The 27041-nt window shown below is 37.5% G+C and overlaps 1 protein-coding gene across 6 annotated transcripts in view; it reads right to left on the bottom strand.

The window, feature by feature from the left end:
- Positions 1–27041, bottom strand: part of AKAP9 (A-kinase anchoring protein 9) — a 78734-nt gene that overhangs the window by 2458 nt on the left and 49235 nt on the right. For 5 of the 6 annotated variants that reach the window (XM_061350121.1, XM_061350118.1, XM_061350120.1 and 2 more), the window contains 23 exons: positions 25896–26128; positions 23851–23970; positions 20875–21051; positions 20661–20765; positions 20101–20253; positions 19681–19860; positions 16414–17493; positions 15199–15345; positions 14308–14811; positions 13836–13899; positions 12978–13096; positions 12383–12574; positions 11417–11605; positions 10635–10779; positions 9712–9931; positions 8546–8696; positions 7014–7682; positions 5127–5332; positions 4172–4280; positions 3158–3343; positions 2408–2605; positions 1790–2022; positions 726–811 (listed from right to left, as the gene is read on the bottom strand). In XM_061350121.1, coding sequence (XP_061206105.1) covers positions 726–811; positions 1790–2022; positions 2408–2605; positions 3158–3343; positions 4172–4280; positions 5127–5332; positions 7014–7682; positions 8546–8696; positions 9712–9931; positions 10635–10779; positions 11417–11605; positions 12383–12574; positions 12978–13096; positions 13836–13899; positions 14308–14811; positions 15199–15345; positions 16414–17493; positions 19681–19860; positions 20101–20253; positions 20661–20765; positions 20875–21051; positions 23851–23970; positions 25896–26128 — 5466 coding nt within the window. The remainder of the gene's footprint in view (positions 1–725; positions 812–1789; positions 2023–2407; positions 2606–3157; positions 3344–4171; positions 4281–5126; positions 5333–7013; positions 7683–8545; positions 8697–9711; positions 9932–10634; positions 10780–11416; positions 11606–12382; positions 12575–12977; positions 13097–13835; positions 13900–14307; positions 14812–15198; positions 15346–16413; positions 17494–19680; positions 19861–20100; positions 20254–20660; positions 20766–20874; positions 21052–23850; positions 23971–25895; positions 26129–27041) is intronic. The other variant, XM_061350119.1, reaches the window with a different exon arrangement.

Raw genomic sequence — 27041 nt, forward strand, 5'->3', positions numbered from 1 at the left:
GTGACACCTTTTGCACTTCATAGAGAATCTCAGACATGAGTTTTCTGTTTGCACATCACAAAAATGGTGTTTAACAAAGGAAGACCACTTTCAGACTGTGTCAGAGAAAACCAGAGGTGAAATCCCGGCCTCACTGATGTTACTGAGAAAATTCCCACAGGCGGAGCAGGACAGGGTTTTAGTGCAGACCCAGATAGCCAGGAATTAATAAAAAAGCTTTTGATTCTTGTTAGGATCCTACTAAAAGCCAACAGAAAACCAGGTTTCCCAAACTTTAAGCTACAACAAAAGAACGACAGACTTCTCCTCTTGAGGGAAAGGCCAGGGAGGGCTGGTCCATAGGCTCGATTGCCATTTGTCCGTCCCTGTCCTTGGCATCTCCTTTTAGATCTGGAGATGCAGATCTCTTCTGAGAAACCAAATGATGTAGCTAAAACTGCTCTTATAAACACGCTCCATAGGCAAAAGTGCCATAGTTTTTAAATCCCACGCCCAATGGAGCAAAACAAGACTGAAGAGAAAGGAAATAGATCTGTGTCTGTGCTGAGCATGGAACCTCTCAGAAACCTGAGAAATAGGTTAATCCAAGCAATTCTAACAAAAGGAAGGGGGAACAGCGCCCCAGTCATTTCCACATGAGGAAAACACAGGCTAAAACCCATCCCCATTAAGCAGTGGTGTGACTTGTGGAACCATTTATCAGCCATTACTGGACTATGATTTACCTGTGCTCTGGCTAAAGACATCCCTATTGACACTCAGTATACCAGAACCTGTAACTCTCTGCCATCGATGAACCAGGAACTTCATTCTGCATTTCAAATAAAGAAAATAAAATATTTCAGGCTAAATGAAATACTCTACTGCTTGTATTCTAGAAGGCAAAAGAATTTCTTGAACACCAAGCAAAATTAATGGATGCACATCTAAAACCTGAAGATGAAGTAGAAAACATTCTTATATGCATTCCTAAGAAAAACACCTTTTGTCCAGATCTGCTTTCAGCTTCACCTCTGCATTTCCAGCAATTCCAGAGGTGCTGCATAAGTCCCAGTGGATAGCAAATGGCTGGAGCACTTAAGCAACAGGGCATCAGTATTTCAAAATCTTACTAAATACACTTTTTGCCCTGTTGCATCCCCAAAATTGTAACTGCTGAAAGCTATGAGTAAAAACCTCACTTAAACAGGCACATGAATAGTACCTCGAATTTATACTACACATAAAGCTCTGATCAGTAGCAGGCACAAGCACTTGGGGATTCAAACTTGTGCAGAGGGATTGCTAGCAACATGGCAGTACTACGCAGGAGTAACGTTCACTTGATCTTCATCTACTTCTACTCATCCTCAGCCTGAGATGTAGAGTCTTGTGAATTTGAAGAACCACCCAGATGGATAAAATCAGTTCATAAATCTGTATCATACTTCTGTGTAAGAATTTAACCTTTAAAGGAAATTATGTTGCAGAAAATACCTTTGTGAGTAAATGCATATCCTAGAATTACATTTTTTTTCTAATAAGGCTTTATCCAATTTTAATCCATTTTTGAGTATCAAATACAGAGCCCTTTTCAACTACAGTCAGGTTGCTTATTCCTGTTACAGATTTTAGCTATGCTCTGCACAACTTCTCACCCTACACAGCATCTACTATATTCATGACTACCGGAAATGTATAATTTACACAGATGGAACACGGCAAGTTCTAGATTTAACTGGAGAGCCAGAACAGGATGTGTTAAACTGCACAGTGATACCTGTCTGAAATCTAACTTCCTCCAACTCACCTTGAAATTGCGATGGACACTCTGACTGCAGAGCGGAATCTTGTAAACCCCTTCGAATGGTGTGTGATGATTTCGAGGTCTGTGTAGGAAGGCTGCCCGCCCATCCGCGCGATGAGGGCCAGGGTGGCTTCCTCACACTCCTGGAATCCACCTAGTAACAGCAGCAGGTACTTTTTCTGATAGATGAGAGCTTTCCGAAAGCTCTCTGCTCGCAGGTATTTGCCATAAATTCTCTACAACAAGAAAAAAAAAAGGCCTCATAAACTCAAAGAACAATTACAGTTCTAAGAGTTTTGACACTGCTACTCCTAAGGCATTTCCATGATTATTCATTGCTCTCTTGTCACGGAGAAGACTCTTTTCAAAAGAGTGCAGCTTCATAATTTGAGGATCATCTGAGCAGCAAGAAACAGAACACACACTAAAAGACAACATCGGTGCTTGCAGATCATTCTTGGGGAGAGAAACTAAGAGGCAGGTATCTGAGGATGAAAATTTCAACCCTGAATTAGTATCTGTTTACTTAGAACAAGCAGAGTGAACACAATGAAGAACAGGCCCGAATCAAAATGAAAAAACGTAGCTGTAGTTAGTATGTGGGCAGCAAAGTCTTCTTACCCTTAAAACAGCGTTTTCAGAATCTGATCCCAGTTCTCTGAGGAAAGCTTCGCTCCTGAGCTCTGCTCTCAGCCTGGAGAGCTCCGCATCAGCTTGTTTCAAAGACTTCTGCAGTGACAGCTTCTCTCTGTTCCAGGTTTCCTTCTCAGAGGCAAGAGTATCGATATTAACCCCAACAGCTGATGAGTGTCTGGAAGACTGAAGACAAAAGAAACTGAATTTGAACCTCACAGTTTGGAAAAGCTCAAGCAGTGTCATTTTAGTCACTGCTTTGACGGAGAGCTTATAAAATTAATGAGAGAAAAACTACCCACTGATTGGATTTGAGGCCACCCCTGCATCCTAACACCTCAGAAGCAGTGACTTGAGAAGTCTGATCAATGTCCTAGGAAAACAGAGCTTCTCCAAAAAAAGTTGCCCTCACTGGAACATTTTTCATGACCTTGAAGCTATCTGGATCTATCTGCCGCTCACCACGGTGACGAGACAGATGAAAAAGAGATGCACGTGCAATTTAACAGAAAAGAGTAATTAACAAGAAGAAGCTGGGTAAAATCACAAAGTTTATAGTAAACAGTGTGAGTCGAAATGTACTGAGCACAGGACAAGAACAACTCATGCCCATTTACTCTGCAGAAGGAAGCCAAGCCAGACAGACAGCTTGATCGCTCCCACTTGGGTGACTAGGACAATGAATAATGCCCTTATGCCTGTATATACGTTATCATATGAGCACCACTACAGACATACATAGTCTCCAGGAAGTTGCCTGTGCTGGTATCTTCTCAGTTCTTCCTCCAGTTTCATAACAGCATTTCTCAGATTGTTCTTTTCCTCGCTCAGCCTGCTGACAAAGCCGGTCAGCTCAGCGTTCTGTCTCAGCAGCCTCTCAGTCAGCGAGCTGGATGGTGTCCCTGGGGGCAGCACTAGCTTCAACTAGCAGGAAGACAGAAAATCAAACAACTTGTATTAGATTGAAGTTGCAACTTGAAAATAACCGGCTTACAGTGAAATACTTCTGTAGATAATGACCATAACTTCTTAATAACTTATATATAGAAAACAGGTGCACATGTAACCTACAGATTAATGTGACTTCCATTCTTACCCTGTATATCACAGCACAGTGTTTTCACACAAGCTCAACTGTACCAACTGTAACAACTTGCAAAGCTTTTCTACTGTGTTTAAGATTTATCTAACTTAGAAGAAAAGAAAAGCCTCAAAGCTTTTTTCAAGTCATGTTGAAAACACTTGCTTAAAAGTGAAGGTAAGGAACTAGCCAAGCAGTCAAAAATCACATACTGCTGAATTCTTTGTCACAGATCGCCTCATTTTTTACATAGGTGCACACTACTTAATCTGCAACTGCCTTTCCCTCAGTAAATAAAAGGCAGTCAAGTAAATGTGTTGTATCAACACAACACAGTAAATATTAAATGTTGGTTCTAATATTGAGAAGCATTGAGCAAAGTCTCCTCAGTTACTGAAATACTATGGTTTTGTTAAAGAAAAGCCATGATATCTGAAAGTTATAATTCAACTGGAAAAGTTTGAATTTGAAAGTTGAAAATTCCTTTTTGAGGTAATTAAAATTGAAAAAAAAACCCAAAAAACAAATGGAAAGAGGTTTTTACACTTCAACTCCAAATCACAACACCCACTGGAGCAGATTTTCCTCTATAAAGAACAGACTTCACAACTCCTTGCTGGTTTCCCCTCACATCACCCACTCTGCCACCAGTTACACCATTGCACTGTCACCTCTTCCAGATAGGACAACCCAGGCAGTTTTTGCAGCTCTGAAATAACTTCTTCAATAGCGTTCTGTATTGCGATGAAGTCTTGATCATCTGCTGTTTCAAACTGCAACCTGAACAAAAAGCAACAGTTTCAGCAGCAGGTACAGTCTGAGATCCTGAGCCAGCCTGATGGGACTTCACACACTGTGACTTTATCAAGTCACTTCAGCATTGTGGCTGGGGACAAGGCAACATTTCCAAGACTTCTTGGTGACCCTAAGTGCAATTGGCTCAATTTTTATAAAGACTTTGCACGTTTTTATAAAGACTTTCCCACTAATATGGAGAAAAGTATGTTTTCTACAGGAAGCACATTTCAAAATATGGCCCTGCTTCCCACCTGTTTGCTGAATCCGTGTGAGCAAAACCTTAGGTATTTTCAAGATATAACGCATTCCACTTTGCCCAACTGTTCCAGAATGAATATAGAATAGTAAATCACCATCGCAGCAAAATAAAAACAGATTTAAACCGCCCATGGACCTGGTACCATGCTACTTTTTTTTTTGGCCTTAATGCGATAGTAACCTCAGACAATAAGAATTAAGATCAACTTCACTTGACCATGAAATTCTTTCTCTGGCGGAAGCAAGGGTGATGATCCAGAGCAGTAATCCTTACATTTGTCCCGATACACTGAATTACTTCTTTTTTTTTACTAAATTGTTTTAAAATGATCTACCTGCATAACACTCAAACTTTACCATTTTCAGAGAAAAAAAAAAAAGACAATTTTGCTGTAACTTAAAAAGGACCATATTAAACATCTAATATTTAGAGCAGCATTTGACACTTCTGTGATCCTATCTTACATCTTACAGTGCAGTAACTAGAAAAACCTCAAAATCAGTTAAAACTTAATTTATTAGCTTGCTGGTTGCTATTAACAAAACCAAGTAGCTGAAGGCTGATCTGACCTGCTAGCCGCTTTCCGAGCCAACTGCTTCAGCTTTGGAAATGCATTCTGCAGCTTTTGCCTGATGTTCTGCAGAACTTCACTAGCAGCAGAGAGCTCTCCTGCTCCCGTCACTGTGGGGTAGGTCGATTCATTGGTCTCAGCTCCTTCCATTTTCTGCTGGAGAACCCATTTTCTTGTTCTGTCATTAGGTGTATCCCAGGTCGTCTGGAGATAAATACGTATTTATATACACATAGAATGCATGTGGTCCAGTGCTTTAAAATGGAAACATTTGATTCTGAAACACACCCAGGAACTGAAGAACAAACAGTTCTGACACAGGAAGGAGTTTAGTGTGATACACTACGCTACAGTTGTAGCATACCACTAAACTACTATTTGTGAATGGTATAGCCTGGTGCTTCTCTTGGCTAAGATCTAGCCATCATATGGCTACAGTGTAAATCCATTCAACAGATTTGGCCAGCAGGAACCCACCAAGCTTTTTTGTTTCTTCCACCAGCAGTTTGGTTACCAGTTGTGCATGGCATATATGCCACTGTGCCCATGTATTTTGGTGACCAATTCATAGCCAGAGGAACAGGCCTGGAAAAGCCCACTATGGTCATGGAGGTCATTCCACAGTCGCAGGCAACCATACCACTGATGCTTCCACAAGTGAAGAACTGAACATGTGCTCCTCATCCTCACTAACACTGGCCATGGAAGAACTGCTAGCCCTTCCAAGGAAATCTGAGCCTATTGCTGTGCCTTTGGGTATCAGACCATGGTGTGGTACCAATGGAAAAAAGCAGGGTGCTGCAAATGTCACAGGAAGCGGCAGGAGATTCATTAGTTGAAACTCTGGGCAGATCCTGGAAAGCACATCATACTGCCTGCTGCCGAGAGGGAGAAAAACCCAACAGCCACTGCCAACCTGATCCAAGAGAAGACTGCTCATTGATCGCAGTGTTGGCAGCTACCTCCATTCAGAAGAGCAAGGAGCACACACTGAGCGTGACAGGAAGGCTGATGTTATCACAGTTATCAGTACACCCAACAGCCTGCCTCTAGCTGGGAGTACTTTCCAATGCTTCAGAAGATTTAAGCCAGTAGCCAAATCAGATGAGCAGAAGAATTTCCTTCCCAGCTCCACAGACCAAAAAGCATGGAATGATGGCAAACACATGGTCAGCAAAAAGGCAAGTCTCCTGTCTCAACCTTCTCCAGGACTAGTAACATACCACATACCCAGAAACACCTACATCTTGTAGCGAAGTTTCTGAAGAGTTTTAAAATGAATTCAAAATGTATTGAAAACTTTCCAAACCTGTTATGAGAGGAAAAAACTTACAGGCAACAGCGGTTTCAACTTTCATTTATATAAAAATTAGGCTAAATTCCTACTTTTTTACCTCGATTTCTTCTATTTTGTTTGCTATTCATGCATACACTTGTTCTTTGATTACTTACTTTTCTAATTATTGAAGCTGTTGGGAGACCATTTTTAAGTGTTTCAAAAACCACTTGTGGTTTATGAACTAAAGATTAAGAGAACTGATCTGGAGCACTCTTGAGCAGAAACAGCTCATTCCTGCAACTGCATGCAGGGAATATTTTTCTCCCGTACTGAGGCACAAAGTGTGTGTGTACACTGAGGTGCATTTCTCCTGCTCACTCTCCTCCTTACATATCTCTGCAGCTTCATTCTCAGAGGATGTGTGTGAACAGTTTTAGGTAGGAAAACTGGAATGCTTTCCTTCTCCCTGGTGCCTGTATTTTGTAATCTGCAGGCTATTTTACGGATTGAGCAAAGGCACAGTGGCACACAATGCTAATTGATCAAAAGAGTTAAAAGCTAAATTGCACAGTTCAGTATTACACATTGCTCTCAGTCCTACTGTACCTCATTTGTATTGTGGCTTGGTGTCCTTTCAGCTTCCTTCCTTCCTCCATTCTCCTGCTCTTGTTTCTGCAGTTCTTGGATTATTTCCTGCAACTTCTTTGTTTCATTCCCTAATTTAAGAACTTCTTGCTTCTTTTCTCCAAGCTGCCACTGAAGGTCTTCTACTTTAGACTCCAGTTCATGGAGTTTCTTCTGTGCTATTATGTTAGCATCTTGTTCTGCCTGTAATGCTTTCCTCTGGATCTGCCTTTCCTTTTCCATTTGCTGCCTCACTTGCACAGATTCCAGTTTATATTTCTCCATCTCACTTACTAACTCCACTACACGGTCATGCTTTTCATCCATTTGCTTCTGCAGCTCTTTAAGTAATTCCTCAGACGGATTAGGTGCTCCAGCTTGCCCCTTATCTTCAGCACTTTGAAGCTGAGCACACAGTTCCTTTTCCCTTTCTAGGGCACTGCTTATTTCGAGAGCTCGAACCTTCTCTGACTCAAGAAGCACCTGCAACTCAGAATTACGGCCCCGCTCACGTGACAGCTGGGCAGCACTCAGCACTTCTTGGGATTCAATTTTCTGCTGCAGATCAGTTGACAGCTGCTTCTCTTGCTCCAAGAGTTTAGTTAGCTCTAAGTTCTTCTGCTTTTGATCTTCAAGTGAAAATTTCAAATCCTTCCATGAGAAAACAGAAGAAAAGGATTGATTAGAGCTATTTGTGTGCACTTTGTGTTACTGCCTGCAAATTCCTGCAAATTCCAAGTATTCCTCTACACATGTTGCTTTTAAGGGTTTTGCTAGTCACAATGTAACAATACTCAATGCTGCAGTTACATCTAATATTAAATATGTTACAGGTGTCTATTCTAGGACTGGATCATCTCACAAAAGGGTATTTGCAACATATACTTTTTAATGAGATACAAAAAGCTGCAGTTCTGAAGTTGAAGGCAACTGCTTTTACTTTCCAAAACTGTGGGAGTGAATTTGGAAGTTAAGATTTCAAGATGCAAATGAATCTGTGCTGTTAGTGATTGCTTTATTGTCTTAATACTTGCATGAGGATATATGTTCTCTTCTCCCTCACTCAAGGAAGCTACTGATGCATTTTCTCTTAAACCCCTTAGACTGATTTTCATGAGGAGAAACATCTAACTTTTAAAGTGGAAACAAACAATGTATCTCCTTAAATAATAAATACTGTGTGTTTGAGTTAAGTTGTGGTGGGGGCTAGGTGTAGCCATGTTAGCGGTGCCCTGTCCGCTTGAATATCTGATTCTATTATACAAAGTAGAATCTTTTCATCTTGGCCCTAAACTGGCAGTTGTAAAACTCCTATTGATTTAAATGGAATTTACATCAGGCCTTTTTCTTTCTTTGCCACATAGGTTCTATACATCTTTCTCCCACTCTAGAAGATACAATACTGCTGTTGAAGACATGACACACGTTGGACAAAAACGTAAGCTGAGATGAAACGTTAACCGAAAGAATAACTGTGTGCTCCCTGACCCAGACCATTTAGGATTACGGAATACCTCAAGCTCTTCTCTTCCTCTTTCCTTACTGCGTTCCATTCTAGCTTTTTCCTTTTCCAAAGCCCACTGTAGCTCTCTTGATTTCTTCTGTTCGCTGGCCATTGTATCCTTGAGAACATCTAGTTCACATGCCTTTTCTTTAACTTCAGTCCTAAAAGAGAAATGGACAACTTCCGGATTAGACAGTAGCTCTAATCCCCATCACGGTGACATTAGTTACTTGATATTTATTCCATTCTGTGCACTGAAAACACTGCTTGTGTAATGGAGTAAGTGCAAAAAGCTGATTTAGAAAAACAAGCCTAACTCAAAAAATAAAAATGGAGTTGAATAACTCAAAAAATGACAGCATGTGTGTCCATACTATCAGTACTCCATACGGATAATTCTGAGCTGTCATTTAATATTAATTGGTGGCTTGGAGGCAGCTAGTGTTAACTTAATCCAGTCACTGGCCAAAATACGTACAAATGCAGGGGAAATACGTCTTGCTGCCATGTCTCACAAAGAAAACTATGCCCTGAATTGTCCTTTTTTTTTTTTTTTTTCCAAATAAATTTTGCATCGATTTGCAAAGGAAACTGTCTCCTTATGGACTGTACAGGTTGTAAGGTAATCTGTAAAATAATGCCAATGTAAACGCTGTCTTGATTTGCTATCTCAGAGCTAAACAAAGGCATAAATAATATTGGCTTTATTGAATGCTAAATATTTCGCCTGTCACCTCTGCTTCTGACAATGCCAAAACGACACTTAGAAGTTATGAAATTTTATATGGAAATACTTGCAAAGTCATCTTCACTCTGCAATTCCTTTCTCTATATTCAGTTTTAGAAGCAGAAAAACTTTTAGTAAGTATGGTATACTTACTACCTTGTATACGGTAGTCTAATGTGTCAAAAATTGATACTAATAAATCACTAGATCAAACTGTGAATCAGATCTTCCTAATGAACAGAATGACATTTTTTGACAAATGGAACAGAAGCCTGTTCTTTGTCAGATACGTTTTACAGAAAAACTGAGAAGTTTTTTACATTTATTTTATGCACATGTAATTTACATTACATGATACCAACTTCCTTAATAAAGCCAGTATTATGATTTGAGACAACACGGAAAAGACCATCTTCACTGTTAATACAGTTTGGCAATGAAAGCTGAACCTGATGGTTTCTAGGTCCTTGAAGTGCTTGTGCTGTGCTTTAAGGGTTGCTTCAAGTTCTAGCTTGGCTTGTGCGAGTTCATTCTTCAGCTCAGCACCCATCATTCTCTCTGAATTCAGCTGTTCCTGAAGCTCAGCTGCTCTGTCCTTCATACTCCGGAGCTCCACTTGCATCTCCAGTATCTGTGACTGTTTCTGCTGCATATTATACTCCAGCATTTCTAATGAGAGTACCATTAATACAGAAATTACTTAACAAGCAAACAACACTCTTTGGGTAGTTTCCCCTAGCACAGAAAATGACCACAAGAGTGGTATTTTTAAACAGTATATTCTTTCAATAATGGAGTGAAAGCAAAACCATTTAATAACTTTTGTATTTTCCAAGAAGTTACTTCAATTCTTACACTTTTTTAAAAGACTATGTGCACAACCATACAAATATGTATCAGATGGATTACGATAGATTAATAGCTGAAGTTAGGTATGTATGTATACTTGTGACCAAATTTTTGTGACAAAATGAGCATTTACTTGACTTTGAAGTATACCTGTCCTCTGAACTTTTTGGTTTTTTGTTCTAATTGCTTCTCAGTTTACTCATTATGACTGACAATCCAACTTAGAGAATTTCAATGCTGTCGAACCTAAACACTGAAGCGCATACATGGAAAATAACCTTAAAATACAAGCTCAATTTTTACAGCAATTGAAATAACTTTCTATCACTTTCAATCTGATACAAGTAGTAAGAACACAGACTAGTTTTGCAAAATCAGTCCAATAAGAATGAAAAAGATTAAAAGTATGCATACTGAGAAAGAGTATCAGAGAGCAAAGAAAGTCAGTAAGTTTTCACCTACTGTGTCATGAGCACTGCCACGAAAGCACTTGAAAACAGACATATATTACCACAGAAGTCACCTTGGCTTTTTGAATCCATTTCTTGTTCTCTCTTTGGATTATTTTTCTTACTGTTCATCTGAGCATGTAAGACTTGAATCTCCATTAGCAAGCTTCTTCTGTCTGCACTTTGAAGACAGTCCATTGCTGCTCTCTGGTTAGTAGCCTATTAGCATCAGAAATGTTTGAAAGTAAAGCTCCAGATTTTATTAGAATATCTATGGTGTAGATATTACATTTACTTAGACATTCATAGCGCATATATATTCAAAACAATTTCAATTAAGTCACAATTAAGCCAATATTATTGGGAAGAAATTTTTTTTTATTATTTCAGTAGTAGGCATCAAAATTACAGAATCAAAAGAGCTTTTATGGCAAATTTTAATTTTCCTCACTAATCCAGCTTCCAGAGGAGGTAACTGACACCTCTCCCTCCCACAGCAGCTTCATCACTTCCTCTCCTTACAACTTTCTCTGTATATACCAGCTACCTTTTCATTTAGACACTGTAACATAATTTTAATTAACTTAAGGAAATCAAGCTCAGGACAACTGTGTTTAATTAAAACTGATCTCTGAAGGCTGTATTTTTTTTTAGCTTGTGTATCCAAATTTGCTTTTTTCCCCATACCCCATCAGTGTTTCTTTTTAAAGGCACCTCTTCTTCCTACAAGTCTTTGTTTTCACCCTTATACTGTCCAAACTACTAGTAATACAGACATTTTAAAGTGGATGTATACATTGAAAAGTAAAATCTAATTTAGACAAACACACTTTGACTGAAGTATGGTTCATATTACCTGCTCCTGCAGTCTGTGCTCTAACTGATTCATCAATATCACTGCATCTCTTGTGCCCAGTTCTGCAAGTTCAGTTTGAAACGCAGCAAGAAGAACATTTTGTTCTCTCACAAAAAGCTGCTGAATAGCATGCAGAAGTTCTCCTCGCCAGTCTGAGACACCTTCAGGAGATTCAGCACTTGCATAAATCTACAGTGATATAAAAACAATTTAAACAGCAGAATTCGAAGTTTCCATCAAGAATGGTCATTATCATTTTACGTGAAGTGTGTTTTCAGTGGAATATTGAGCCTTCCTTACTCAATAGCTGAATAACATTCATTCATACAAATGGATGTATTTTTTGTACACATTATGGTTTCTTCTGCATACACAAATCCTAGTCTTTCATCTGTGTTTTAGATGGAGGCAATTTAGCTTTTTGTAACTGAAAACTTAACCCCATATAGTTAATATTTGCTACTGTATGACACTATCCTTTTAATTTTTATGATGTTACCAGTACGCTGCTAGGCTCCCCACAGAGCTACTTGGTAGTGTGCAGATACTGTGTATGAAGAAGATTTAATTTTGAACTGATATAAAGTTAATCTTGTTAACAGCATCCAAGTTTTACTATACCAATATGCAACAACATATAATGGCTATTGGAAACATGCTTTCTAAATAGAACTATTTTTAAAAGGTGGATTATACAGTCAAAAGCTACAAAGAACAAATGCAAGCTACAATTTAAGATATATTTTATCACCAGAAAATATGGTAAGCTGATTTACCATGTATTTTTAAAATCTTCTGCCTTACAGCAGTATATTTATACCATTTAAGCCTGAACTGTGAATGTGCCTTACAAGGTAATAGAATAGAATCACAGAATAGTTAGAGTTGGAAAGGACCTTAAGATCATCAAGTTCCAAACCCCCTGCCATTTTTTCTTTAGATAGAATCTTATGATATTATTTATACCTCAGCTTCTCTATGAAGTTGCATTTTTGCAATTAGGTCTTTCAAAGATGAAATGGTGCTTAGAAAAGCTTTCCTTTCCTCAAGCCAAGATTCGGGCTCTTGCTTAAGAGGTGTCATCTCCCTTTCACCATATGGAAATTCAGTGAGAGACAGCACCTGGATGCCTTCATGATGGACTGCTCGCAGCAAACCCTACAATAAATGCATAAAGAAATCAGTAATGCCAGTCCTCATGATAGTAATAACAATCTTATTTGTTTACTTTTGTAATATAGATAATAACTCAACACCAGTTAATAACAATCTGTAAAAATATGTAGCACATGCTCACGACATTAACACACAGTAACTACAATAAATCACAATTATTTCACAAAATAATAATTGAAAACAAGTTAAAACCCCTCATATTTAACCTAATTTAACATGCAAAAAATGCACAAAATTTATCAGAAGTTTTCTAAAATCTATTAAAATAGCTGACACTTCAAAACTTATCTGAAGGTCTCTCTTTTTACTAATCAAGCAGCAGCTAATCTAAGCTTTTGGCAGTACCACTCTTGCTCCGCAATAAAAATGATCAGTTCTATTTTACCTTAATTTTTTTTGGAAGTAAATCTGTTGAAGTTTCACCTTCATCTATTCCTTCAGATATCGTGTCAGATCCCTGGGTCTGAGCAAGATACATTCCCTGACTCCAGTCTGAACTGGAGTCTAAAATAAAAGAAAAGAGAAAGATGAAAGCTGGATTACTGTGAAACTTTGAAGAAAAGGCATCAAACAATTATTTTTGTCTGTTGTTGTAACAGGTGGTTGCATGTCACCAGAGCTGGTTTTAAGCCTGGAGACTGCCTGTTTTGTACTGTTTCTTTTTCAGGTTCAAAGCAGTTACAGCAAAACCAAACTAAACCAAAACAAAACAAAAAAAAAACCCAACCAACCAAACAAAAGAAACCCCAAACTTAAAAATCCTAGTTTATTTGTAAAAGAGGAACAACTTCTTGCACAAACACTTCTGTCAAATGACTCCCTCCTAATATGCTTAGGCTCTACCTATGAAAAGGACCATGTAAGTTATTTTTATTGCTCTTAGAGAAGTCAGTACTTATTATCTCCCACTGCTAGGGAGCTGTAGCCTTTAAATTCTATCAAGAGATGATGAACCTATGCTGAAGAGGTAACGTAACATGTGAGAAGAATGTGGGAACTTCAGTGTGAATAAAAAAGTTAGCATCTGATGCCTTGACGCAACCCATCTCCACTCTAGTAATCTTCCTTCCATAGCAAATTAAGAGACATCATCATCTCAGCATCTTTTGCTAGCTCAGCAGGCTTCTGCTTCAATATGGGGAGTAGCTGTTTTTATTTCTTAGAACACAAGCTCTCTAATGTTAAACTTAGTATTAAAAAAGCATAATTAATAATGCTGTTTGAAAGAATGTAACTTTCTTACCACTGGAACCTCCATCTCTACCTTGACATGGTGGAGAACATGTTAATCCAGAAACTGGGATTCCCTATATGTAGAAAACAGAATAATCAAATCTTTTATCACTGTACATGCACTCACAAGAAGGGAGCTGATTTTAAGGAGCAGGAAACAACATAAGCCTCTTTGTCTAGTTTCCACTGCAACCAAAGTAATCAAAATGGAGATGAGAAATACGGTATTCAATAGGGTGACCTACACTTGTCCCTGCTTCACAGAGCGGGACGGGTCCAAGGTAGTAGCATACAGAAGCAACTTAAATTGCTGAAGAAGGGGTTCATAATCTCTCCCTAGACTATAGAAACATTAGAATACTTAGAAGCTTTATAATGAACATGTGATGGTTCACACTTAACAGATTTTAAATGGGGATTTCTGTAGCAGGAGTGAAAGCACGAACCAAAGCAGTTCAATGAATATAAAATTGGATACATACCTCTTTACCTTGTAGACTTTCTATTACTTCCTTTAAAGTATTACATTCTTCAGTCAGTACTTGCACTGCCACAAACTTCTCTCTTTTTAATGCTTCAGATTCAGAGATATGTCTTGTCTCCATGTCCATGATTTCAGCAGCATGGAGTTCTTGCATTTGGTCAATTTTATCAGTAAATTCTCTTATGATCTCTGCAATCTCTTCTGAAGAATACCCACTTTGCAGATCATTTTGGATTTCTGCATTTTTAACAAGGACTGGTAAAGTCTGGATACAGCTGTTTATTTCCATAGCCTTGTCTGTCTGTGAGGATGAGCTTTTTCTAAATGGAGTAGGCTCACTGTCTAACAAATCACATGCTATTTCTGCATCCTTTTTGCTTTCAGGTTTTGCCATTTCCTTGTCTTTTCTCACATAACTTGCAAGTCTCTCTTCTGCTTGAACTAGATTCTCTTTGACTTTGCACAGGTCTTCCTGAAGGTGTATCAGACTTGCTTCTTTCACCTGTAAATACGGAGAATCTGAATTGCAGTCCTTCCAAATACTTAAAATAAGTATCTAAAACCCAAACAGCCCTCTATACCATGAGACCTCAGTTTAGTCCTATTTTAAAGCAGCTATGACACATGGTAGCAAATACCAACTCCCAAGAAATACAGCTCCAGATCTAGTGGTGCACTGTAGTGGCCTGTAAAACTATGTACTTCAGCTACAAGTGAAGGTTTAGTCTACAGCACCAGTTCTGTTCCACTGACAGTAGGTACTGAGTGACTGTTTTTCTTAGTGGCATTTTCAGTACAAGATCAAAAAACCCTATAGCATGCATATTTGCACAGGAAGCCCTGTGCAACCATTTGCTTTAAACACAATATGGAACAATCCAGTTCTTACTGCTAGCTCTTGCTGAAGTTTTTCTGACTTTTCTCTGTAACTGTTCAGTTCTTCCTTCGCAGCAGCTGCCTCTTCTTTAAGTTGCTCTAGTTCAAGTTCATTAATAAGCACATTTTCTTTTTGACTTCCCAGGAGTTGTGCCCCTACCTAGATGGAAACACAAGACATGGAAAATGGTAAAGAATCTGACAAATAATCAAGTATTAACAGCATGGATCACTTTCACACCAACCTACAAAAGCCACGAATGAGAAGACCATAGGGGAAAACAAATGTATGCTACTTGGATTAACATAGCCTCAAAAAAAATTAAGACTTAAAGACTATTTTCCTAGATTAACTCCCACAGACTGGACAAGTATGGGAGGAAAGACTGTCTTCTTACAGTCTGCTGAACTGCAAGGAGAAACTGGCTACACCACATAGAAAGAACATGGAGGAAGGTAAACAGAGAGAAGGAAATTAAATCTGATAATACTTTTAAGTCTGTAAGACATTTACGACATTCATTCAATCTATATTTGGATGAAGGTCTTGGAACCTTTTCCAGTCCAGCACTGGCTTCCATGATGTCTCTGAACTCAAGAGTTTCAGCAATTAAGCCTATGTTTGGGCTATCAAGTATAGTAAACTTTGACTGAAGGTTTTAAATTCAAAGGCAACACAACCAGCGGTGGATGGAAAACAGGACAAAAGTATACTGGTAAAAAACACTGATGGGAAGTATCTTTGGAATCAAGACAGGAAAGCAAGAAAACGTAAACTAAAATCAAAACATACATAAACATTGTCCCTTCTGTCCCCACAAAAAAAAACCCCAACAATCTGTACAGACACAAAGTACTATCACTCACTATTCTGAAACCCCTCACATATTATCATTTTTATTTTTTATTGCTCTACCATGCTGTGTAGAAGTGTAGTTCACTCCATTCTATGTCAATTCAAAGAAAGAATAACAAAGTATATGACCAAAATTTAAAATCACACTATATTTGTGAAAGGCAAACTGCTTTTAATGGAAAATGGAAACTGTTCACCTAAAAATAACATCCTTCTCTTCTCTGTAACACCAGAAGTAATACAGAAATAAAAGTCTACCCAACACAGCAGAATATTCCTATTACTAGCCTCATTAAGAAGTTTCTCAGTCTGTATAGTTTACATGACATAACTGATTTTAGTGAAAACAAGCCAAAAGAAAATGGCATCTACCTGACATGTCTGCATTTCTTCTTGCTTAATGTATTTCTGAATCTCTCCTTTGTGCTTTTCTTGAACCTCTTCTAGTAATTGTTGAAGTTCTAAGAGTCTTTCTTCTTTCACTTTAGCTTCCTTTTGTGCAACTCTTACGTTTTCTTTTTCTATCTCCAAGGTCTGATTTACGGTTGCTAGTTGATCCTCCATCTCACTAAGCCTCTGTTTTAAGACTGAGAATTTTGATCCCATCTCATTTTCAGTTCTATCACTCAAACCTTCTGTTTGGGCATTCTTGCTTGCTTCTTCTACGTATTTTGAAGATTCCTGCATTTCCTGCATGTATTTCCTTTGCTCTTGAACTGCATTCAGCTGAACCTGACTCACAAGAGCAGCAGCAACATTTTCCACCAGTATCTTTTCTAGTTCTAATATTCTCTTTTTAAGTGTTTGTCTTTCAGCTTTGCCTTGCTCTTTCAGGGCTTTTATTTCATTGTAGGACTGGCACAGTTCTGAATCTTTTTCCTTAATGCATGCCTGAAGTTGCTGCAGCTGTACCTCCATCTTGCTAATAGCGACTCCTGTGCTCTCACCTGAAGACGCAAGCTGGGATTGATCTAGCAACCCTATCTTCTCACGTAAGCCTTCTTCCACCTTTTCAGTGCCCCCATCTTCTGTTTTTTCCCTATCACCTTTCATCAGTGCACACTTATATTTCTCTGTTATTCTTTCATGCTCTTTTTTTAACATACTTATTTCTTGCTTTAGCTGGTTCATTTTTAACTTAGTTTCCTCAAGCTCATTCTTTGCTTGAGATGCCTCTACATTTGCACTTTCTACTTGCTTCTCCAAAGCTTCCTTTTCTGCCAGAACTGTTTCAAGGGTGTGTTTTAGACTGTCAGCATCTTCCTGTAAAGCAGCAAAATCCGCAGGTACTGTTGGCTCAATATTTGCCAGTTCCTGCTGAAGCTTGTCGATAACATCATTCAACTGCTCTACTTCCTCGTAATTTTTCTTCTTCACACACTCTTGATCACTTTTCAGACATTCTACCTGGGCTTCAAGCTCCCGAATATGTTCATTCTGCTCTTCAACAACCTGGGGAAAAAGAAAACAAAGAAAAGAAAAGAACTTCATAATGGGCACCTATTAAACCTCACATAATTTTTCTCCTGGACTTCAGCGACAGTTTAATAAACCATTCTAACATCTTGTAAAAGAAAGTGTGTTCTCTCTGAATTTCTTGATCAGATGTCTCTTGTAAAGCTTTATGAGCACCAGGACATTTTCACTAAGACTGACAAAGTAGCCAGTGATCATAATGAACTGCAAAACAGGTGTGAAAGCATCAAATGAAGTGAAAGCATTTGTAATATTCACAGACATCTGAAACACTGAAGAAACAAAGTGGATATATTTTCTTAAGGGAATGCCTGGATATCTGAAACGAACAGTGCTTCTACACCAAAAAAGGCAGAAGGAAATCTGTCAAAAGTATTTAGGAAGAGATGTGATGAAATAAATGTTAAAGTACCTACAGGAGGTAAGAACTGTAAAAGGGCTTTTCAGAAATATGAAGAATTAAAAAAAAGCAGAATAGAAGAAAGATGACTAAATTAATTACTAAAATAGCCATGCTTTTTCCTGTATTTCTCAATATTTGATAGGTTTAGTTAGCTAAAAAGAATAATAAGACAACTGTGTAATAAGTATAATATGTATGAAAAAAAATTACAAATGTGACTGTATAAATTAGAGGATTTATAACCTAGAACTTATCTTTAAAAATCCACAGAAACTACAGGAAGCTCAAAACCACTTGATAAAATGTGAAGAAGTCGTTAATTTTCAGAAGAACGGATCAGTGATCCTGGTGATTGCTATCAACAGCATAACAGTTTCTCTTCTTCATAACATTATGGATCAAAGGACCACTGAAGGCAAATACAGTAATTAAAAGAAAAGCACTTCGTGGGATGAAGATATTCAAGGGACTAGGAAAGGGATTAAACTAGGAACAATTAATTAAATTTAATACTGATCTCATAATTAAGCAGAGTATTTAATGTCCTGGAAAGTATAACTGAGTAAGAGGATGAAACTAAGAAATGAAATTTTATATAACAGGAAAAGAAGCAGTCCTTAAAATGAATTATACGTGAATCCTGTGTATTTTTCTCAAGAGAAGGAAGTGTAAGCACATTACTGTGGCTACTGCATAATGCAGAACGGGTCTGGATTCCTAAAGCATGATTTTTCCTAAATCCAATTTCCTAAACCCAATTCAAAGTTTTTTCATTATTCACTGAGGTTCATTTTGCACAGAAGATCTTAGTGAAATTATCCAGCTTGGATACAGCTCTATTTTAGTGGACTCAACAGTAGAATGTTACCCTATATTGAAGGTTAACAGAACTACTGTTCTCATCTTACCAAGTAATACTTGCTTCAGGGTAAAAGCTTATGACTAATGCATGTTCACATTTAAAATGGCCAGAATGAAAATTTCATCCACTGAAAAAATACCATTTTCTTTCTATGAAAAAATGAAAAGTGAGACTGAAAGCCTGTTTCTACTCTCACATCAATGCACAGTAAGTAGAATTTATGTTGAAATCAAATTCTGTTGAACAGCATTATAGCTGTATAAAATAGAATTAATCCAGAAGCAGCACCTTATTATCATAAATACACATAATTGAATGGTGAATATATGAACAGCAATCTACAGGTGTTAAATCTCAGTAAATAAAAGAAAGATGAATCTGATTATGTCCTTCTTGCTCTCCATTTCTAACAAAACACAGCTTTTTGGTTTGTTTTTTTTTTTTCACATCCACCATGCTCCAAACTGGATTAAAGATGTTGGCAGCTTCGGTATGATGGTAAAGCATTTAGACAACTCGTGGCGCACAAAAGTTTAACTGCTAAAAAACCCTATAAAATCAAATGTGACCCCACAGGTGTCACTGACACATAACATTGAAAGTAAGTCTTTGTAGGGTGGACAGTAGAATGAATGATGAGAAGAATAAGGAATGAACAAGAATTTAAGACAAAAACTCAAGCAGAAACTAGGCAGAATAATGAATAGCAAGCAAATAGTACCCTTCAAAACAGGAAAAACAGATTAGGGTTAAAGCATTAATTGAGACTGAAGCATCTGCATTTTTAAATTAAGGCAGCCATGGAAGATATTTTAAATGGTGGGGGTAATGAGGGTTTTTTTCTTAAAGATCTAGCAACACAAAGTAGGACACCGAAAAAGATTTCAAAAGTATGTACTTTGTTATCAGTTGTGGCTTCAAGTTGCTGTTGGAGTTTAGCTATTTGCTCATGAAGATGATCTACTTCCTGCTCCTTTTCTCGCATGATGTGAGCGAGCCTCCCAGCCACTAAGTGATGGTCCTTTATGGTGGATTTTTCAGATTTCTGGATAGCTAGCCCCAGGATTTCCATTTCGTCCTACCAAAAAAGCCCCCACAAACCCATGTTACAGTAGTACATAACATTTTCTGCATATTCTTGTATATTTAAGGCATAGCAATTAATATCAACGAATTGCATGGAATAAAAATTACGTGAGTTTATTAATATTTTACAAGTTGAGCTGTGAAATGCTTGAGAGAGAATTTTGTATCTTGGCTTTTTTTCCAATAATGCATTTCTAGAACAAAGCTCCGGGCTTCTCTGCAACACACTTACCTTATATAATTTGTTCTCCTGTTCAAGTTCTTGCAAGCGTGTAGTAGCCTCCTTTCGCTGAATTTCTAGTTGCATGTTCAATTGCTGCACTTCTTCATTTTTGTTTTCTAGCTCCTCTCTGAACTGTTCCAGTTGTTCTTCAAGGTTTGTCACCTATGTTTCCAAAATAAAGGGTGGAAAAGGAGTACACAGTCATACCAAAAATTAAATGTCCTGATTTTCAAGTGCAATCTCTACAGTAAACTGGTTTGGTATGCACAAACAGAGTGTGATTTTAAACTGAATGGAATTTCAAAACTCACTAAAAATCATCTGAAATCACTCTGTTTTTAATTAACTGGACTCAATTTTGTTCTAGGAACGCTCTTGTAAGTCATTAGCATTAACATAGAGAATAATAACAGTTATCTTAGCTCACAAGGGAATTTCAAAGGCATTTGGACTGCTGTCTCTCCAATCTGTTAAAAAAATTCACCTTTATAACTCACTAAACTCAACTGGAAAGCAAAAGCTAATAAATCAAAATGCCAGCAGAAACATGGAATATTTCACAGTTTTACCTCCTTTTCCTTTCTGTCCACAGCTTCTCGTTCAGCTTGCAGTTGCACTTCAAGAGGTAATTCTCCCTTTACTATGATGGTGCCAAACTGTTTCCTTTCCTCCACCTTTAAATATAAATAATAGTTATAATGAACAGATAAAAAAGATACACTGTTTCGTTCTCAAGAATATAAGAAAGTAGCAACTACATGGTAGTTTTAGACCAAACAATACCTTTTGCAAGTTGTCTGCACTGATGATTAAGGCTTGCTCCAGTTCTCTTATTCTGCATTCTAGTTTCTCAATTTCTTCATTTTGTTCTTGTATATCTCTCTGAAGTTGCTCCTTAGAGAGTAAAAGCTCACTGCATTTGTCTGTTTTTTCTTTTAGATGATTTGTTAACTGTTCAACCTGGTGATAATACAGCAGGAAGATGAACATGTTGTACCAGATCGGAAGGGTTTGCTAGCAATAGCAACGGCACTCGTTTTTGACAGGCAAAAAATACCCCTTTTTTCCTCAGAACAAAACTCTTATTCTTCAGGCGAAACAGAATATGAAGTTAGGATACCGTAGTGCTACATCCAACAAATACAAACAGCATTTTTTAAGAAGTGATATGTTCTGTGTGTATCACCTACTCTCTACAACTGACCTTGTCTTCTGAAGACTTCAGATTCTCTAGTCAGTTAAAAGCAAGTAGCATAGCATCCCTATGAAGCCCACTAAAAAGACCTTTAACATCTACAAATGGAATGTCTTGCGTCTAAGGTCAAGATGCTATTTGCACCTTTGAAGAATATCATAGCTATAAAAATCTGTGACAAAATTATTCAAAATAAGGAGTTGATTAGTGACACAAAGACCCACTGAGCTTTAGGATATGCATTTAACATTGAAGAGAATTGTCTTGAGAATCAGGAAGTTTTGGTTTCTTGGTGTGTTTGTTACATAGGACCAAACAGATGTGATGGATGATATAACTTCACTTTCTATAGGGGCATATTAAAAGAATAGCTGAAGTAGTTAGGAGATAGAGATAGGAATGATCCCAGTTCCAGCAGTATTTCAGAAACAATCAAAATTAGAGATGATTAACATCTGTAACAAATCCATGGTACTAGGCCTGATGCAGAGTTAATGCCTGAGTTAAACTAAGCAACTGAGCACTAGACATGGAAAGTAATGTTTGTCCCACTCAAAAAACCGATTTCAGTATTTACAATTAGGAAGTTACAAAGTAGCCAAAAGGTAGAAGACTCAAAGCATTTCAATAGATAGGAGAGAAGAGGCCCAGAACATAAAGCTGACAGGACGGCATTACTGATGTTATCCATCCATGAGTAAAATTAAAGTCTGAAGTGACCACAGAAAAGTCCTGAGAGAAAAATGGAAAAAGAAAAACCAAGTCTAGAGCAGACCCTTTAAGACAACCCTCCTTGGAATAGGTTGACAGAGTAAGCTAAAACAACAGTAAAAAAGAAATGGTTATCAACAGAAAATGCTCACGGCATTCACGCAAAGCAGAGAGCATTTCAGAAACCTTACAACTATGAAAAAATAGAGCTGCTACCTCAGAAAAGTATGAGAAATAATGACAAAATGTATTATTTATTAAATATTCCAAGTAACTTTGTGACATCAAAATATAGTAAGACTATGTGCCTCACTTATTTGTAAATAACACACTATTGAAAATTCTCTCTATAATTTGTAATGTATCTCTAAATTAGTTGATACACCTGTTGCAGCTGTTTGCAGACATTATCTTATTGTTTACTTACCTACCTAATCTAATTTAGAAGCATCTAATATAAATCTCAGATTTTTAATCACAGTTATAGCTACCTTTCATTTTAAAGCATGCTTTAAATTTTCATTGCAGCATATCTGCCAATTTAAGGTACATACACATATATATGTGTGTGACAGATCAGGATGATTTTTACATACAGATTCTGTACAAAAAAAAAAAAAAAGGGCAATTTTTAGTGTGCTATCAAATTAGGAATTCACATGCTACCCATGCCCCAAATTTTAACCAGACAGATAAGAAAATGAACTCAAAATGAACATTTGGATTCAGGAAAACTACATGTGCTAAAAAGTCTCTGCCATCTGCAGAATGTGTCAACAGAAGAGGAGCATGCATGCAAACTGCAATAGAAGGAAACAGGGAATTGTTCCCTATGTGCTAAGATGCACTCAGCTAATTCCAGAAGATGCACTGTTACAGTCTGCTGACAGCCGTATCACGTAGCGCTGACTGAACACTCTGACTGAGATTTCTTACAAACTTTTGTAATGAAATGTATAAACCCTCCCCTATGAATTACACTTCTAAAGCTGAAAATTGTAAGTAATTAACTATTTCGACAACTTACATCTCACACACTTCAACTTCTGTTCTATTACTGCCTATGATCCTAAACTATGTAATACAGAATGCTAAACATTGATAATATTTAAGAGTTGAATCACAACAACTGAACTACCTCAGGAAGAACTTTAATTTGCAAATCTCAGTGCAACCTAATAAGAGAAATTTTAATACTGAAAATCAGCCAAGAAAATAATGCAAATGTATCTGCCCTGCTAAAAAGCAGGACAAAAGAAAACCTACAAAAACTAAAATGCAATTAAATTGACTAACAGGCCACCAAATAAAACATGCAAGAGTTCATAATATATAGCATTTGCATTGCTTCAACTTTTCTTGATTTTGCTGGGTCTACGAGCTTTCTGAGACTCCGCTGAGCTGCTGTTCTATAGTCAATAAATAATGTTTCAGTGGAGACAGATCTCCACTGGGGAGCTTCAAGTGTACACAGACAGCTAGGTGATATAAACAGGATGTCACAAAACAGCATAAGAACATGTAAAATTGCTAAAGTAGTCCTGAATGTTTCCACAGGCTTCTGAAAAAAAAGTGGATTTTCTAAATTAAGTCATACAAAAGAGCATTTTTCAAAGTTATGAAGTCACTGTATGTCTACTTCTAAAAACAATCAACCAACCAACCAAGAAACCCTGAAAACAGAGTTTCACTACTTTCCCCCAACACCTTATCCATCACTCTAAGGGGATTTACCTTCCTGGTTTGTAAATAGGTGCAGATTAGGTACACCATAATGTAGTTTCATTACGGTCTCTTAACAGCTGTCAACTTGTCATTTATATTCATTGAGTACAAGTAATAAAATGTGTTACCTCTCTGGTTTGATGTTCATTGACAGGCTGACTCCTTTGTGGAATCTTAAGCTGTTGTTCCAGCTTCTGGATCTCTTGTTGGAATACGTCTCTTTCGTGTTCTCGGTCAATTGCTTGCTCCTGAAAGTTAAGAAATTATGTGGATACACCATCTGATTTCAATCTAAATTAAGTATATTACTACTGTGTATTTCTGTTAATGTGAGGCTGGTAACAATATGTCAGTATTTTTAAGGCAGCAACTACCATTAACAAAAACTCCTTTCAACATTTGGGCCAACCAATTTCACTTTTAATTAAAAAACTAGGACAGCATAGATACATCCAGTTTTATTTCACAAAAATAACGGGTTTGTTTCTTCTGTTCCAGGTATACCACACAAACGGTAACAAGCCAGGATTTTATCATTTTCTTTTTCAATGTTTGCCTTTGACATAAGTAGCATAAGAATAGAAATTAACTCTGTGTTAATACTGATGAGGAGCCGCCAGTGAAAACCCCTGAAATAATATAAATGGTTTGAATTTTGTATTTCAGTTTTAACTTTTGAGCCATTTCAACTGTTATATCCAGTGAAGCATCACTTTTAAATGACACTTTGTAAATCAGACAAACCTTATCAGATGCATGAAAATAAACTAGCTGAAGTATCCGATACAAAAAGGAATGCTTCTGTCTAGTAACAAAATACTTTGCAAAAATTCAGGAAACCAATTTGCAGATTTTAAAAACTCACCTGCTGTTTTGAGAAAACAGTGAATTCTAATGCTGTTATTACAGCTACTCACCTCAGTAGCCCGTAACTCTCCTGTTCATGCTACTGATAATCCCAAACCATAATGCGTTTGTAACTGACACAATTCCTTGTAATAGGAATTTTTACTTCTGAACCTTGTCCTATTATGACACACTAGTTTCAGTAAGAAAAATAATCTTCTAATTGTAGAAAATGAAATATAGCAAATCAATTTGTGGTAACAAGTATCTGGAAAAATCTCTCCTTTAGTACTGCTTAGATTATGCAGAGAGGGTGCCACAGGGCATTATATTTATTATGTAAAAATACCATTCCACCCTACTGCTTTCAGCTAGAGAGTTAATAGAGAAAGCATAGAGATAAAGAGTTTTCTCTCAACAGCAGCACAGGATACTTCATAGGAATAAAATGGGAAAAGAAGGAGGTGGGGAAGATGGTGTTTGCTGAAAATGGGTTAGAGTCTAAAAGAAAATTGCAGAGGCAGCCTCAGGCAGGAAGATGTTGGGTACAACAGAGGCAGCTGCCACTGTAAATGGGGACAAATACATATAGCTGTCTGGAAGGTTCAGCTTAGGATCTGGGAGGTAGGATTCTTGGCTACTACAAAGGAAGACTGTAAAAGAAACTATGGATCAGGTCCAACGGGTCCACAACCTCTTGTGTTTGGGGCCACACAGCTGAAAGCAGTGCTCCAGGTGAGCAGAGTAGAGGGGGAGAATCACCTCTCTCGACCTGCTGAACATGCTTTTTTCTATATAATTGGCCTTCTGGGCTGTGAATCCAGCTCATGCCCAGCTTTTTTATTCCCAGTTAAAAAGTACCCCAAATCCTTCTCTGCTGGGCTGCTCTCAATCCTGTCCATCCCTCAGCCTATAGAGTTGCCTCAACTGCCACTACACCTCAGCTGCCACAACTCAGGTGCAGGACTTTGCACAGACTTTAGACTAATTCTAACAGACTTAATTGAAAAAGATGGAAATTCTACCAACTGTTAAAAAAGATCATAAAAAACTATGTTTCTTTATTAATTTTAGAAGGTTCCCATTATTTTAAACATTCAAGAAGTCTACTGAGTTAGACTAAGAAACACAGAGCAGTCCTAAATAAGTGTCTTGAATGAATTTTTGACTTTAAAACTCTAATGAAATTCTTGGGCTGTAACACTGTGACTATTGTGTGCCTTTTTATGTTTGCTCAGAATCCTAAAAAAGTAGCATTTCCTGCTGAAAGAAACCTCAGTACAGGCACCCACCCACCCTCACAGAACTAGCCTTTTACCATACTTACATCTAGAAATTTTCTTGTTTTCTCAAGCTGCTTCTCCAAAGCCTGGTTTTGCTGCCTTAAGTCCATTAGTTCTGCATTTTTTTCTTGTTCTAGCTCTATGAAACGATTGACCTGTTCTTCCAAGTCTATTTCCAAGACTTTCACTTGCTTCTGAAGGTCACCATATTCTTTTTCAGCTTGACGCTGTACTTCAATTTTTTCTTTCATCAGCTTTTCTGTTTCTTCCAGTAATTCTGGTTATAATAAAAGCATCACACGCTACTTTTAGATACTAATAGTTAGTAATGTTATGAAGCAGAACCACTCCCCAAGGTATCCATGCTGTACTCTGCAGAAGGATGCGAACTGGTTTGGGTTTTTACTTTTTTTCTTTTTTAGAAAATGTATTTTCTTCTGAGAAATTATCAAGATAACTACTAAATCAAATCCATATGAAAACCACTATCCTTCAATTAGTCTTCAGAGAACTGCTAGTGAAGTTGTTTGGAACACTTGCCTGTTTAAGTTTCATACAAATTAAAAGGTCTTTGTATAATTGAAAAGAAAATAAAATTCATGGCTTCAAGCTACAGCTAGAGTGAAGTACAGAAAACCCAACCGTCTTCTCATCCCCAGCGTCAGTAAAATCAATCCACTCCCAGTCTTCATCATTTAATGTGATACATGTAAGTGATTTGAAGGAAACATGGAAAGACTTAGCGAGGTTGCCAGGCAGACAGAGAGGGCAATTACCAACCCGTTACTGGAGCTTTGTAAAATCAATGACTGCATGGATGCCCAATATTGAGTTCTCATGAAAAGGCAAGCGTACACAGTAAAGCCCCAAACACCCTATTAAGCCTCTGAAGCCACAGCCCACTGAAGTACATATTAGATAACCATATGAATCCTTGGAGGTAAAATCCAAACTGTAAAGTGCAATTACATTTGGATAATCTTTAAAACATGACTGATATTTAGACAGAAACAATACAATTTACTTTCACTATAGAAGCAATATTCTTTAAGTACCATCATCTTACATCATATTTAACCAACTCTCATTTCTATGAAACTGTTATTTATCAATATAATACAGTGTTTCGTTATTATAATAAATGACTCAATTGTATCTGGAAATAATAATAAATAAAAAAAAAAAGCTAC

Source organism: Neopsephotus bourkii, unplaced genomic scaffold (assembly GCF_033783945.1).
Source record: "Neopsephotus bourkii isolate Nb327-2 ecotype Australia unplaced genomic scaffold, CSIRO-AGI_Nbou_v1 NB_479, whole genome shotgun sequence".
Classification (NCBI taxonomy): domain Eukaryota; kingdom Metazoa; phylum Chordata; class Aves; order Psittaciformes; family Psittacidae; genus Neopsephotus; species Neopsephotus bourkii.